The sequence below is a fragment of the Lasioglossum baleicum genome, unplaced genomic scaffold (assembly GCF_051020765.1).
Source record: "Lasioglossum baleicum unplaced genomic scaffold, iyLasBale1 scaffold0059, whole genome shotgun sequence".
Taxonomy (NCBI): Eukaryota; Metazoa; Arthropoda; class Insecta; order Hymenoptera; family Halictidae; genus Lasioglossum; species Lasioglossum baleicum.
The window spans coordinates 516,033-531,713 of record NW_027469119.1 but is presented as its reverse complement, the minus strand read 5'-3'; the positions used below and the strand labels follow the sequence as shown (position 1 = coordinate 531,713).

The window sequence follows — 15,681 nt, the reverse complement described above, 5'->3', positions numbered from 1 at the left end:
GCCGCCACCAGATGGAAGGGAGGAACCACGGCCAGGAGGCCCGCCACCTCTGTCGAGACGGTGCGGTATCCCCGTATGGCCCGCAGGGACAGCCGACGCCGCACTCTCTCCAAGTGCGCGACGCTGCGTCGGCTGGCCTCAAGCGAGCGGTGCCACACGGGTGCCCCATACAGGGCAATGCTCCGCACCACTCCTATGTAGAGGCGGCGTACACTCAACTGCGGCCCCCCGATATTGGGCAGCAACCGCGAAAGCGCGGTCGCTGTCTTTTCGAGTCGGGGGGCCAGTAGTTCGAAATGCTGTTCGAAACGCCAGCGACCGTCGATGGTCAGGCCCAGATACTTCATGGTGGGCCCGACCTCGACGAGGGTATCCACGACCCGGATCCGGAATCCTTGGGGCGGCCGCCGCGTCCGAGATGGTTGGTACAACCATATGGCCTCGGTCTTTGCGGCGGCCACGACAAGCCCCATCCCCCGGATCCGTCCAACCACGCAGTCCAGGGCGGACTCGATGAGGCGTCCCGCCTCCTCCCAGGTCCTCCCCTCGGCGTAGGGCAGGTTGTCGTCCGCATAGCATATGACACCCGTGCCGGGGGGGAGGGAGACCCGCAGAACCGCGTCGAATGCTAGGATCCACAGGAGCGGTCCGAGGATCGACCCCTGTGGAACCCCGCGGCATATCTCCCTCAGGTACGCCCCATACCGGCCGGCAATATACACCTCCCTCTCGCGGAGGTAGTCCCGGAGCACTTCCCGGAGATAGAGGGGAACCCGGAAATGCTCTAGGGCGTCCTCTATCTCCTTCCAGGGCAGGGTGTTGAACGCATTGGAGATGTCCAATGACACGGCGATCAACACCCTGTCCCGAGCGAAGGCACTTTCCCGGAGGAGACGCAGATGCTCCAACGCATCTATCGTTGAGCGCCCCCTCCGGAACCCAAACTGTCCGTCGCTCAACCCGGAATCACTCCGCGAAAGGTGCTCTCGGAGGCGGGCGGCAATTATTCTTTCGAACAGCTTGCCCGCCTCGTCGAGTAAACATATCGGCCGGTAAGCAGAGGGAGACTCTGCGGGCTTACCATCCTTGTGGAGGAGGACGAGGATCGCCTCCTTCCAACACTTGGGGAAGACTCCCCGACTCAGGCACGCATCCAAGATGCTCCTGTAAGCCGGGGCGAGGGCCTTTAGCGCCGAGGCCATTAAATCGCCAGGAACGCCATCGGGGCCGGGGGCTTTCTTGCCCCTAGCCCGGCGCTCCTGGATGGCCTGGTCGAGCTCCCAATCTGAGACCCGGAGTTCGTCCGACCAATCATTGGCCGGCACCGGGGCGCGCTCACCACTCCCCTCACCACCATTATTATTGGGGGGGAAGAGGGTGTCAACGACGCGCCCCAAAGAACTCCGGTTCCATCGTCTCCGCGACAGGGGGCGCCCTGGGACGGAGCTTCCCAAGCACCATTCTATATGGGCGCCCCTACGGATCGTCGCGGAGCGTAAGCAAGAGCTCGCTCCAGGCCTTGGCCTTGGCCGCGGTAATCGCGTGCTTGAGGGCCTCGGCGGACGATCTGTACTCCCTGTACAGCCCGTCCACCGTCGACTCCGAGTCGCCGCCGAGGAAATGGCGGCGCCGAGCACGGACGTACCGGCGGCGGGCTTGACCGGCTAAGCTGCGAAGCTCGGCCAACTCGCCCGACCACCAGTACACGGACTTTCGCGGGGGGCAGGCTCTAACCCGGGGCATCGCTGCGTCGCAGATCATCTGCAACGCGCCCCGGAACCATGCCGCCCCCTCTTCTGGTCCGCGCTCCCTGGCCGGAGGCCAGGCGGAGCCGATAATCACGGCCCTCAGCAGGTCCCCGTCTAGCCGCTTCGTCGCCCCTCTGGGCGCCGAAAGGGCGCTACTTCGCCGGAGGAGGGGCGTGTCCGCCGGCGGGTCCGAATCCACAGCCACGTCCATCATGACGTAGCTGTGGTCCGAGAGGGTTTCCCCCTCCCAGACCCGCCAATTTGACACTCGGCGCGAGGCGGAAGCGGTCGCGAGTGAAACGTCCACTACCGACCAACCATTCCACCTCACGCACGTCGGCACGGAGCCCCGGTTTAGCAGCCGGAGCTCCAGCCCCTCCATCCAGTCCTCTAGGATTCCGCCTCGAGCTCCGTCCTGGGGTTGCCCCAACTGGTAGAACGCGCGTTGAGGTCCCCCAGGACCAACACCGGACCGGTTAAATGAGGGGTCACCATGTCCCTCAACCGGTCCAAATACGCCTCGAATTCGGCGGAGCCACAATTCGGCGAACAGTAGCACCCGGCGACTAGCAGTCTTCCCCACTTAACCAACACCGCCCCCCGACTACGTTCGACCCCGGAGAAAGGGGGCAACCTCGCCGACTGGCGAACCCAAATCGCCACGGAAGTCTCCAGATCCCCGAACCATTGTGGATGGTCGGGGACTTCGTAGGGCTCCGCGGCAACTGCCAGGCCAACCTCGAGCTCCGCCAGGCGTTGGACCATCAGGTCCTGTGCCCGGCGGCAATTATTGAGGTTGGCCTGGAGAACCACCTGGGAACATCCGCGAGCCGTAGTAGCCATTACGTTGAGCACGCGGATACTCCCGTCCCAGCCGACTCATTGACGGCAGGGGAAGCAGAGTTCCCCCCTACGCCCTGAGTCGGCTCCACCTCCATGTCCTTGTCCTTGGAGGACGGCGCCACACCGCCGCCCCCCTTGGACCCCTTCTTTTTCGAAGGCGGGGAGCACGCCTTGCTCCCCGCTTTATGATTCGCGGGCCTGCCCGCCCCCGCGCACACTACGCAGCGGGGGGCGGACTGGCAAGCGGCTGCACGGTGGGACGGATCCCCGCACCGGTAGCAGTGGCCGCTCCGGTCTACTTCCGCGGTACACCGCTGCCTCACATGCCCGAGGGCGAGACAGCGGAAACACTGCAACGGGCGGGCGGCCAAGACGACCACCCTCGCGAGGGTCCATCCCACCCTTATAATGGCCAAGGCCGCCACTGCCGGGCACTGCACCCAAATGGTGCCGAGTCCTCCGGTCGGGATCTTGATGGTCCCGACCTTCACGGACTCGGGGGTGCAGCCCCCGGCTCTCGCCACCGCCCCGACTACCTCCTGAGGAGTTACCGAGAGGTCCAGGCCGGTCAGACGGAACTCCGCCTTTTTGACGGGCCTGGCGACCCTCACCTCCATACCCCTCAGAGCCGAAGTCATCTCGGCGGCGAGGGCATCCGCCTTCGCGCCCCCATCGGCACCGGATACCTGAATGATCAGGCCCCCGGTGACTGCCCGCTTCCACTGCAGGGTCTCGATACCCAGGGCGCTGAGATCGACGCCCTGACGAGCCCTGCGTATGGCCTCCTCATAGGTGGCCTTACTCCCCTCCGGGACGGTGATCGTCACTGCTGCGGAACGGGGAGGGGCCGCTACTCGAGGAGGCGCCTTCGTCGCATGCCCAGTCCCGCCCTTAGGGGCGGGAGCCGCGGATTGGGCGGATGTGGCCTTGGCCTTCCGCCTCTCCTTTCTCCCCACCACCTCTGACCAAGTTCCCTCCTTAGGGGGCAGCGGTGCACCTTCACGAGTGCTCAGGGGGGTGGGGGAGGCCTTGGCATCCCCCTGTCCCCCCTTCTTCTTCTTCTTCGTCGTCGTCTCCGCTTCCGGTCCCCCAACAGGAGGGACAAAGTCGAGGGGCCGGGGACCATCGGAAGAAGAAGACGGGGCAGGGATCTTTGAGCGGGTCCCCGCCGTCGATGGGGGGTACCGGTCCCCGGACACCGAACGGAACTCCTCGCGGAGCGCCATTAATTTGGCGTCCATGAGGGCCCCGATACGGGCCAGAAGGACCGCCTCCCTGGTCGGCGCCGGCCCCGACGAAGAGGGCAGCGGCGCCTTATCCGAGGGGTCAACCGCCCCGGGGTGGAGCGGCAGCGGAGATGCACCAGGCAAGGGCATGGGCACAGCCTGCCGCTGCTTCACCGCCATCAGCTCCGTCTTGAGGACGGCCAGGGTGTCTCTAACACCCCTCAACTCGCGCTTCAGCGCAGCGTTTTCCCCTCTGAGGGCGCGGTTTTCCGCCTGGACGCTTGCCCAGGGGGCTACAGGCAACTTATCCGCACCCTCTCCAGAGGGGGCGCCACCACCACCGGAAGTGGAGGAGGAGGCTCCCTGCCACCCCCTACTCACCAGCTCCCTCATTCCCGCCTCGACCAGCCGGGCCGCATCCTTAAGTGCCCGGACCGCAGTGCCCTTTAGATTGCCGCTTTTGAGGGCGGTGGCCTCGACCAATCGGCCAGCGGCCACCACCTCAGCGGCAATTTCGCCGGGGGAAGGTCCCGCAGATCGAGCTGGCGCTCCTGTACGGAGGGCGCGCCCTTGCCACGGGGCCTCTTCGTCCCCTCCTCATCGGAGTCCCCCATCACGATGGACGACGCGGGACGCTTCCCTGACGTCCGCGATGACGCCTGGGATTTCATCGACGCCCTATCGTCATCCATCGGGCCGAAAGACGGCCCCGGTTCGTCTCCCTCCCCCACCAGGACGGATCGGACCGACCCTTCCATACTCGACGCCGAGGTACCCCGAATGGACCTCGTCGTCGGCGCGTCCTTTTTCGTCGCCTCAGTGCCAAGAGGCCCCAAGTACCTCTCCACCAAGACGCGAGGACTTGAACGCGTCCTTGGTCTCCCCCTACCGGGAGACCCCTCCTCTCCCTCCTCCATCCCACAATTTGTTTTTTTAATAAGGCCTTCCATGGCAAAATTTCGTTAAATCTAACGACGGTTCGCCCATCATGGGACCCCTAGCGCATAGGGGCACTTCCCCGCCGATAAAGCACCCTAATTAAACCATGTCGAAGCCGAGAAGCGACTTGTCAGCTGGCCAAGCCTATCGACATGGGAAAACAAGACTCTACAAAAGGTTAAAATAAAATGCTAAAGGTTTTACGTCACCCCTATTGAAGGAGCGCACCGGATCCGAACCGGATATTGCTCCAACTTCAGGCTAGACGGTGCGCTGGTTTGCCCCCCAAGGCACAGGCTGTTGAACAGCATGAGGAAATACTGGCCAGGTAATCCTCCATTTCTGCGCCCAGTTAACACGGCTTCAACCCCCGGCTAGGCTCCAGCCAGCTGGAAGTAGCGGTTCTTCCACGTTAAACATGTGCGTGTTGCCACACACAGAGGTCAGGTACTAACATATCTCCCAGCCCCGGTCGGGAGGCTACTACTCCTCCCTTGGTTAGTCTACGGGGAATATCCACCGTGCACCGGCCGCAGCCACATTCACACACACATGCGTACATACACATTCACTCAGTACACCGGCACTGCCCTTCTGCGTGACAGGCACGCAGTAAAAAGAGCGGGGAGTGCCTGTGTAACCCCTCGCTCCGTTAGCACACACCGCAGTGTGCCCCAGGGACCACCACGTGGAGGTGGAGCAAGAGGATTTAGGATATGGACCACCACCACTGTAGTCATACCCTCCAATAGATCAGAGTCACCATTGGAGAGCCCCATATCCCTAGGTCCCCCCGAACTCTTAACCTAACCTAACCTAACCTAACCTAGTTAGTTAGTTAGTTAGTTAGTAAAATACGTCCCGGACAACCAGACGGTTCTGGTAGCAAGGCATTGAGGCCACTATGTGTACCTTTACTACCCCAAGTCTGTCTGGGGCGACGCATTACCGGGCAAATGTCTACGTCCTTGCGTTGGTTCTAGCTTTTTAGGCACGCGGTCCAACATGCTACCGAAGCCGACGTAGGACGGATCGTCAATCATCTAGGGACCGGGCCATGCTACCTAAGATTTGTGCTATGTGGGTATGTCGTCGGGCAAACCGGTCCCCTCATGACGGTTAGCTATCCTGCTTACATTGCCCCCCTTTCTCTCCAGGGCTCAAACAGTGAGCAAGTCCAGCTAGTTTGTATGTTCGCGCGAACCTAAATCCGGCTGTCCGGAGATTACCCCCAGTTCTAACTGTTTACCCATGTCGTCCCTGTCGATTTGTGTGTGAGGTCGCGGGTTGTGCTACATTGATAGATCTCGGGTGTGGAGGTGACGGAAAGTGATTTGATTAGCTAACCTATTCGGTTGAGGAGAATCGCGTGTCTGGTCGAGTACTCCATGCCGTCGGTGGCTATCCACTGTATGGCTAATCCTGGCTAATTTCCAGGCATGGGTGCCTCTGTCTGATCAAACTCACGGGAAATGGAAACAATACTTCGGGAACACCGACTTAGCCGAAACCCCGGCCCAGACGCTACTGGTAACCTTGGTATCAGCGTCCCTCGGCACGATCCGTGGTATAGGCATACTGTTCTCTAGCAGAACTACAGCCCTCTTCCCCTCTCGCGTTTTAACCCCTGGACTTGCTCACCTACTCCCGGATGAGATTCGTTCCGTGGGTCACCACCCCACGGCCGCACCGCTCTTAAGGTCCTACCGCCGCTGCGGCTCCGAGAACGGTGCCAGGATTTAGGTGTGTAGTGCGCATCCCTCATGTCGGCCCTCGATGGGGTCGCGCCCGAGCCGCCATGCCCGTTTTCACGAGTCAAACCCAGCTCGGGGGATGTGCGTAGCCTGTTTGTCGTACTTTTACGACTGAATTTGGTCCGCGAGCATTTCGCAAGCGGGCTGGGTTGGGCACCGTGTTCCGCTCTCGACCGACGTTTGATCGAGCGGGATCGCACCTGTAGTTGCATCCCCGCAGTCTCCCGAAAAGTCGAGCGGTTCACGGCTATTTACGCCCATTTACCTTTAGGAGGTTTATTGGAACATTTTACCCTGTTACCATGGGTTTTATTTGTGGTTTGGGTTTGGACCCGTGGGTTTTACGGCTTTTTGGTCCGCTGATTGACTTGTGTTTCACACTTGTCGCACAGGGCCGTATACCACCCTGTTGTTCGGCTCCTTAGGAGTCAGCGCCACGCACGGTCCCCGTCACTGCGCGTGCCCAGCCCCGTCCAGGTTCTCGGATCGTGGGTCGAGGGTGGTCTCGACGGGGTGAAAAGTCGAGAGGTTCACGGCTATTTACGCCCACTTACCTTTAGGAGGTTTATTGGAACATTTTACCCTGTTACCATAGGTTTGGAACTTTTTTCCACCTTTTCCAGGGTGTTTGTTTGTGTATATTGGCCACCGCCTGAGGTTTTACGGTTTATTGACACACTGGTTGGCTCGTGACATGTCACTTGCCGTACAGGGTCGTATACCACCTTGATTTGTGTCCCTTACGGGTTAGTGTCTCATATGGACCCTGCCGCCACCTTCGCCCAGTCCCGTCCGTTTTCCGGGAACATGGGTCGAGGGTGTCCCCGGCGGGGTGATCCGCATACTCGCTAGAAGCATGTCTCGATCTATGGTCATCGTCCCCGGCCCGCGGCGGACTGTTTCGGAACTTTTACCACCTTTTCCAGGGTGTTTGTTTGTGTATATTGGCCACCGCCTGAGGTTTTACGGTTTATTGACACACTGGTTGGCTCGTGACATGTCACTTGCCGTACAGGGTCGTATACCACCTTGATTTGTGTCCCTTACGGGTTAGTGACCCATATGGACCCCGCCGCCACCTTCGCCCAGTCCCGTCCGTTTTCCGGAAACATGGGTCGAGAGTGTCCCCGGCGGGGTGATCCGCATACTCGCTAGGAGCATGTCTCGATCTATGGTCATCGTCCCCGGCCAGCGGCGGACTGTTTCGGAACTTTTACCACCTTTTCCAGGGTGTTTGTTTATGTTAGATTTTACAAAAATTGATTTTAAATTTTTCTTTTCGAGATAGATCAGTTGCATTTCTATTTCATTTACAACTTTTACCTAATTAATTTTTGGTGGCCTACTTGTATTTGCATTTTAAATATTATTGCCTAGCTAGATTTTACTAAAATTGTTTTTTTTAATTTTCCGACGAATATATATATTCTGCTTTATTTTACAACTTTTACCAGACTAATCATTTTTTTTTTTTTGGTAGCCTACTTGTATGTATTTGCATTTTAAATGATATTGCCTAACCAGTTTTTAAATTTTATTTCCAAAATAGATCAAAGTCGAGTCGAGTATATATATTTTTTGCTTTTACCTGTCTAATTTTGGTTACTTGTAATCACAGTGTACCTAGCTTTGCCTTATTAGATTTTGCTAAAATTGATTTTAAAATTTTCTCTTCAAGATGGATCAGTCGCATTTCTGCTTTATTTTACAGCTTTTACCTAACTGATTTTTCGGAGCCTACTTGTATTTGTATTTTAAAGATTATTGCCTAACTAGATTTTACTAAAGTTGATTTTAAATTTTCTCTTCAAAATAGATCAGTCGAATATATTTCTGCTTTATTTTACAACTTTTACCTAACTAATTTTTGTAGCCTACTTGCATTTGTATTTTAAATATTTTTGCCTATCTAGATTTTACTGCGTCTCAGGTCTCTGCGTTGTTAGCGTTGTGACCGTTCCTCAGTCTGTTCGTCACTTACCTTATGGACTGGGCGTGGACGATGCCTCCTGGTTCCCTAGATCATGTGGGAAGGAGGAAAGACACACACACCACACCCCTATTGCCTGGCTTTCCTTTATTTGAAATCTCAGGTCGCTTTTCCTCGTTTTGTCCTCATCTCGCGTTTTATACTTCATCCTAATCTACTTTACCTATGTTTAAATTTTGTCGCTCTCTTTTTTGAGTTAACCTAACCTAGCTATAATAAAGTATTCCCCTTTTTTTTGGTAGCCTACTTGTATTTGCATTTTAAATAATTTTGCCTAATTAGCTTTTACTAAAATTGATTTTGTTACGAGCCAGGGCCGCGAGCAGCACGAGTGGCCGGCGAAGGGTTATTACCCTAGGAATATGATATAAATTTGTTAGTTAAGGAACGCGGACGAACCCAATGCGAAATTGGGGAGCCGCTAGGATTATTGACAGCGAGGACGAACCTGACGCGAAGTCAGGGAGCCTCTAGGAATGGAGTCAAACGCAGACGAACCCGATGCAAAACCGGGGAGCTGCTAGGAGGTTGTATAATAGCACAGACGAACCTGATGCGAAATCAGGGAGCTGTTAGGATGCGGACGAACCCAATGCAAAACTGGGGAGCCGCTAGGTTGGATAAATCTCTGTTCGGACAATTGGAATGTCGCGAAAGAACCTGATGGTTAATCAGAGAATTGCTAGGATAATTAGTAAGCCTCGTAACTAGTATAATTTAATTGATACAATCCGAGCGGTAAGATTGTATCATGTGGGGACGTTCAATTACTTGGTTAGGATATTGGACGATAATTATGGGTTTAATGAATTTGAGTTAATTATGAAAGAAGACAAATATATTCTTACTATAGAGTTTCGTTCTACAAGTGTATTTGTGTCGCGAATGAACTGAATTTAGAATAGGAAAGAAATTGAAAGGTGATATTACCTAAGCTAAGACGCACGGTGTTGACGCACTGGCAATGCGGGGGACTCGGAGCAACCTTGTCACTGCCTAACAGATTTTGGACCGAACTCGCGGAATCTGTACGGTTAAACTTTGATTCAAAAGGAACGAACGTCCGATCTCACTGGTAGTTGACTTCCGAGATGCAGCACGACGCGACACTATTCGTGATTACGACAGTACTAGCCCACGAGAGTAGAAATGTAAGGGCTTATATAGCCCTGCAATGACGGGTGGTACTTGTCAGTACCCTTCAAGTGAACATTCGTATTTTGTCAACGACCAGTTGGTCGTGTGTACGTTTGGGCCCTAAACTAACCTAAACAGTTATGTATGTTTATCTGGAGAAAAACTCTGTTCGTTTATCTAGGACGGTTTCTGCCAGAGATGATATTGAACACCTGTTCGTCATCCGTAACATCTCCCCACCAAGAAGAAACATCGCGGTTCCCGTGATGCTTTCTCATCAGGAAGGAAACGTCCTAGATACAATAGACTTTAAGAAAAAAGAAAAAACAAAAGTGGAGAGATTAAAAAAAAATGAAAAAGAGAGAGAAAAAAAAAAAAATTGACGAGTGTAGTGTAGGTGTGTGAGTGTACTTATTGCTAGGAGACGACTCATATTGGCACAGCGTAGCCCAGTTGTAGCCATCCTTCAGCCACGTCGTATGGTGACTGGTTCGGAAGCCTGTCAAGGAGGAGGCGCCCCTCGATGTGGCCATCCTCTCGTGTTCTTATTTTGGTGACGGTCCCGCTCCTGTACTCCATCACGTGTTTCGCAATAGCAATTATTTTGCTGATGGGGCGGCTGTTACGTGGGCGGATGCCCTCGAGTACCAATCGGATCGCCTGCCAAGGTTGGGCCCGAAAGCGCGGCGGCAGGATCCAGATCTGGCTGATCTCTCGATCCACTTTTGTGCCGCAATCTCCCAGGAAAACTGTGACAATTCCTGCTCGCACCTCGGTTATCTCGCCCCGGAACCAACAGGATCCTTCCCGTACCGCTGTTAGGAGTCCCGGCCTGATAGCGGTCAACATAGGCACGCACAGGTGATTGCGCGCTTCCATGTGGCTACTGAAGGCTCTAAAAAACGTCTTCACCTCCTCCGAATGGTTCCTCGCGGTGATCCAGGCAGTCGTCTGGTCCTCGATCTCACGAACAACACATTGAAACGGCGCGGTCACTTCACAGGGCCTCATTTTGCTTGCAGGCAGCAATCGTCACAGGCGTGAGGCTAATAGAAGTCGTCCAGGAGAAGATTCTTCCGCACTTCGCAATACCGCTTGTATCGCGGATCCTCGATGCAAATCTGGTCCAGCTGCGGAAGGTGAGGTATCTTAGTGAAAGACCTCAGCCTCCACAGAAGAGTGACAGGTACAGCAAGGGTCGGCGCTGCTCGTAAAACGTAACGAATCGGCTTCACCAAGATTCTGTCGCTTCGTATTCGGCAGCGTCCTTCCTGTCGTGAACCGGCTGCGAAACCGATTGCTGCCTTCGACCTGTCGACTTTGATCGGCACCAGCCTCCTCGTTGAAGTTGCCCAGCCCTTCACAACCTTTCCTCCCTTCGCTGGTTGATAAGGTCGAGGGATGATGATTTGTTCTGGCCTATTTTCCTTTCCAGAGCACCCAATTTGTCCTGCCTGTACAGCAACACTGCGTCCTCCCTTAGACAATTCTGGTGGTGATGATGCGTCTCTCTGCATGGATGCTGTAACTGTGATTTTCGGAAAAATCGGTGCTCTGCCTTTATAGGAACTGGGATCCTTATCTCTCCAGATGTGTGGCACCGCTGAGGGGGTGGGGGTAATCCTGCTCCTTAGAAGATTGAGGCGGAAGGCTTCATGTTTGGGGACTGTACGCCCGCCTCCGATGGTTCAATAATATTTGCTTCCGTCTGTTCTACGCTATCACGGCGCACGTTGCATTTTCGGAAGAGTTTGAATTTTAAAATAAACATTCCAACTAAGATTAGAAATGCTACTATTATTCCCACGGAGGAAAATGTTGAAATTTGTTGATGTCTGATCAATTCTCTATGGGTCGTAATGCCCTTTACCTGTTTTTCTATCTCGCCAAGAGATATAGCCGCTGGAAGCTGATCCCAATGGTTGATGAAGTGTTCCTTACTCGGCGGATTTAACTCTATTATCTTCATGTGATGTTCCGATATCTCAGGTAGTAAAAGCGACAAATTGTATGACGCGGCAGGGTAATATACTATGTTTTCCGAAGTTTTTACTATATCCAGTGCCCTCAATTGCATGGAGTTGATCGTGGTCTGACAGCCTGCTTCTAATTTGAGAATTCCCGTTTTGTAGAAAGTCTTTACTCTCGCCTTTTTTTCTTTGCAATAAATCTGTGCCTTCTTTTCTTCAGGCATAAAATATAATCATGCAGCGGGTGCGTTTAGAGCTCGCCAATATGGTTCCAAGTGCCCGGTGACCTTAATATTGCATGTATTCCAGTCTATTGTGCCGGGGTTCAACAGTAGAGTGGTTTCACAGGTGGCATGTTGATTCGTTTGGTACACAGGTAGTGTAACTGGTCCCAATAGCTGTTTATGATGATGACGGCAAGTCCTTAGATAATCCTCGGTAGGTAGGAAATACTGTTGTTCATCAGATGATACTGCGATGTACGTGAATCGTGGTTGGATGTACGATGTCACTGTTTTCGATCCAAGACGTTGGGCGGACGGACAGGGATAGATTTTGTAAAAACTAAATACCTGGTGATCTAATAGTGGTACGGTAAGCTCAAAAACTATCCTGCTTCCAGTGAAAATTATGTTCAGCTTAGTAATCCTTTCAAGCTGTTCTGTCAACAATTCCTCAGGTGAGAAAGGGAATTCATGGGAAGAGGTTTGCCTAATTTTTAAAGCTGAATTCAATAATTGTTGGGGCGAGAAAATCGCCGGATGGAGGATCCCTTGTTTTGCTAAAAGTATTGCATCTATTAACAATAGTAAATTAGTACTATAATCGTCTAGACCCTTTTCAATTTCAAATAGTGCTTCCCTTATACCACCCTCGAAACGTAGCTTGTCTATTTCTGACTGGGTTTCATGTAATTGTTGAGAATGTTCGGAAACTGCTTTCATAAGCTCAGACATTCCTTTGGTTAAATTTAACAACCTTGTATGTACTGTCGAGAACTCACCCTTGATGATATGGGTTTGTCTTGCTATTACTTCTGTGATCTCCTGTTGATTCTTGTATATTTTGTTTAATTCCTGATTGTAATAATCTGCATCCTCTTGAGTTAAAGTTCCAAATAAAATATTGCTGACCGTACCCATGAATCCAAACGGTGCACTACGTCGAGGCGATTTTACCTTTAAGTATGGGTGGTCACCTATGGTGGATCGAATTAAATTCCGATAATAACGTGTGTTTTCTTCTTTCTTGATCAGTCGGGGTCCCAGGCCTTCATTGAGACATTTTGTTGCCTCGTGTCTTTTGCAAAGTTGATTGAGCATTGAAATAAGTTGTTGTACCGGTGGTGCGTGTTGAAGATATTTGTTAACATCGAGCGAAGTTACCAGGCGCCACTGGGTTTGATAGGTTCTCAGGTCCGACAGCTTCTCGAAAAATAATCCGGTTTCCTCCTGTACTTTTTCTATTGTTGAATCATTTTCCTTGTGGGGTTGGCTCGTTGTCAGCGGCAGCAGGAGCAGATAAAAAAGAATCATTCTCGTCTTCGGCTGTTGATGCAAAATGAGCATGTTTTAGTTTATCTTGGTGTTTAGTAATTATTTTATTATGTGTCTGCAATACTACGTTATTCAAATCCGTCACGTCTATTATCTTGTACGGTCCGATATAGTGAGGGTCGAATTTACTAGTACGAGGTTCTAAGAGTACGTAAACGAACTCTCCCACATTGAATGTGGCTGATTTTGCTCGAGAATCATAATAACCTTTAGAGCGAATTTTCGCATTATTCAAATTATCTGCTGCTATATTACGGATTCGGACTACATTGGTTATCAGTTCTGATAAATAGTCTCCGTATGTTTTCAAATGTGTACCGGTTGGAAATGATGTTGGCTCTCGAGCCTGTTTACCAAAAATTAATTCATATGGTGTGAAGTTGGTAGCTTCATGAACAGACGTGTTATAAGAAAACATTGCAAACGGAATTAATAAATCCCAATCCTCGTAGTTCTCCATATAGTGTTTGAGGTATTCTGTAAGAACAATATGGCTTCGCTCCAATGATCCATTAGTTTGTGGTCGATATCCGGAGGTGGTGATTTGTTTAATCTTGAATATTTCTGACAGATTTGTCATAAGAATTCCAATGAAGCTGGTTCCCTTATCCGTGAGTATGGCTCGAGGTGTCCCATATATTGCAATAAAATGCCGTGCAAAAGCATCTGCGATGGTAGTGGCTCGGATATTAGGTATCGCTACTGCAATACAATATTTGGTTAGATTGTCCTGCATGGTGAGAATGTATCGGTTCCCTCCAGGTGTAATTGGTAATGGTCCAACGGTATCTAATGAAATTTTGTCAAATGCGTCCAACGGTGTGTCAGTGATCAACATAGGTTGACGAGTTTTCGTTCTGACTAATTTTTGCTCCTGACAACTTTTACATTTTCGGATGTAATCCTGAATTTCGTTGCGCATGTGCGGCCAATGAAATCTTGATCGAATGCGATTGTAGGTTTTTGTAACTCCTTTATGCCCTCCTATTAGGCTATCATGTGCTTCATGGATGATTTCTTGCCTGTCTTCTACGGAAGGTGTAGTAATAACACAGTTACATATTGTAATTTGATAAGTTGAATCTGTAAAGACTTCTTTTAATGCTTTGAAAAGTTCATCAGGCGATGATTTATGATGATCTCCGGTGGCGGATATTCGAAAAGATTTGCTCCTATTTTGTTCTAAAGCAGATTGAAGAGTTTTCAATCCATTAATTATATCCAATCTTTTTGGTTTATCATAGAAGTTATCAGAAATTACAATGCTAAAGGTTTTAAATAACCCATTGTTTGAAATTATGACCTGTCCCTTTTTCGGTCGTGCAGCTAAAAGTTCCTGCTTATTTATCAATCCTGTGTCCAGTAACAGTTTTCCTACGGGGGTTATTAGGTTGCGATCAGCTGATACGAAATGTACATAATGGTCTTCCTTTGCGGTAAGGGTGTTTGAAGAAATGCTAATCCTCTGTTTCGGTTCCGGCGGCGCTTCCAGGTCAGTTTCGGTAGAAGAACCATCGGTATCGGCGTCAAAGAATGGGTAAGGGTCGGCTGTGCGATCAGGCAGTTGCCGCGCCCTTGCTTCGCGTATTATATTGTTTGGAAATCGAATTACGTTGCGTTGCAAAATTTCACCTATTTCGGGAAATGGTACCTGCGGTATGTTGGGTACATCCTCCTGTAAATTGTTCCTATTCTCTATAACGGTGTTTTCCAGTGGCTCCTCAAACGAAATTAAATCACCAGATAAGGTCGTATTCTTATCCGTAGAAAAAATTTCTGTGGAGTTTGCTGCGGGCAAAAAATGGTGTGCGTTGTCCTGATCTTCGTCTGGCATCACTATCTCTTTAGATAAACTCGGAAGAGTTCTATTTATGTTAATAATTGGTGAGTGTTGAACCTTCCCCAGGGCGGGTTGTTCCGTCTCATCTGAACTGCTGCTTGTTTGTTGATATTTCGGCCGTTTTTCTCGGTCTCGATGTAGTTGTCTGACGCGTTGTCCTATTGAAACAGCGTCGACAGCTGTTTTCGGTATTTGGATTTTAAAATCGGGGTCTTTGACTTCCCTCGGGATGAGTGGTAAACAGGTGGAAGTAGGATTACGTGATAATGCATCAGCATTCTTATTTGTTTTTCCAGATTTATGGACAACCTGATAATCATATTCTAATAGTCGGAGCTTCCATTTCATGAGTCTTGATGTCGGATCTTTCACAGAATGCAGCCAAACTAATGGTCGATGATCTGTAACCAATGTGAATTTTGTTCCGTACACATACGGTTGGAAATATTTGACGGCGTATACCATTGCTAAACATTCTTTTTCCGTGGCTGAATAATTTCTCTCTGCTTTGTTGAGGCTGCGCGATGCATAAGCAATTGGCAGATCATTTCCTATTTCACCTTGACTAAGCACGGCTCCAACGGCATATTCGGAGGCGTCTGTTGTAACGACGAATGGTTTGCTAAAATCTGGATATTGTAAAATAGGCTCTCGACAGAGTTCTTCACGTAACTGCTT

The 15,681-nt window shown here is 51.3% G+C and overlaps 1 protein-coding gene across 1 annotated transcript; it reads right to left on the bottom strand.

Moving 5' to 3' along the window:
* Positions 1-1,476: 1,476 nt before the first annotated feature.
* Positions 1,477-2,130, bottom strand: LOC143219704 (uncharacterized). Its single transcript, XM_076445576.1, has one exon. It carries the CDS (start codon positions 2,128-2,130, stop codon positions 1,477-1,479), a length of 654 nt encoding a protein of 217 aa, XP_076301691.1.
* Positions 2,131-15,681: the final 13,551 nt, after the last annotated feature.

Bases quoted from the DNA above. Each gene is read 5' to 3' on its own strand.
- LOC143219704 (XM_076445576.1), bottom strand. From the start codon at position 2,130: ATGGAGGGGCTGGAGCTCCGGCTGCTAAACCGGGGCTCCGTGCCGACG.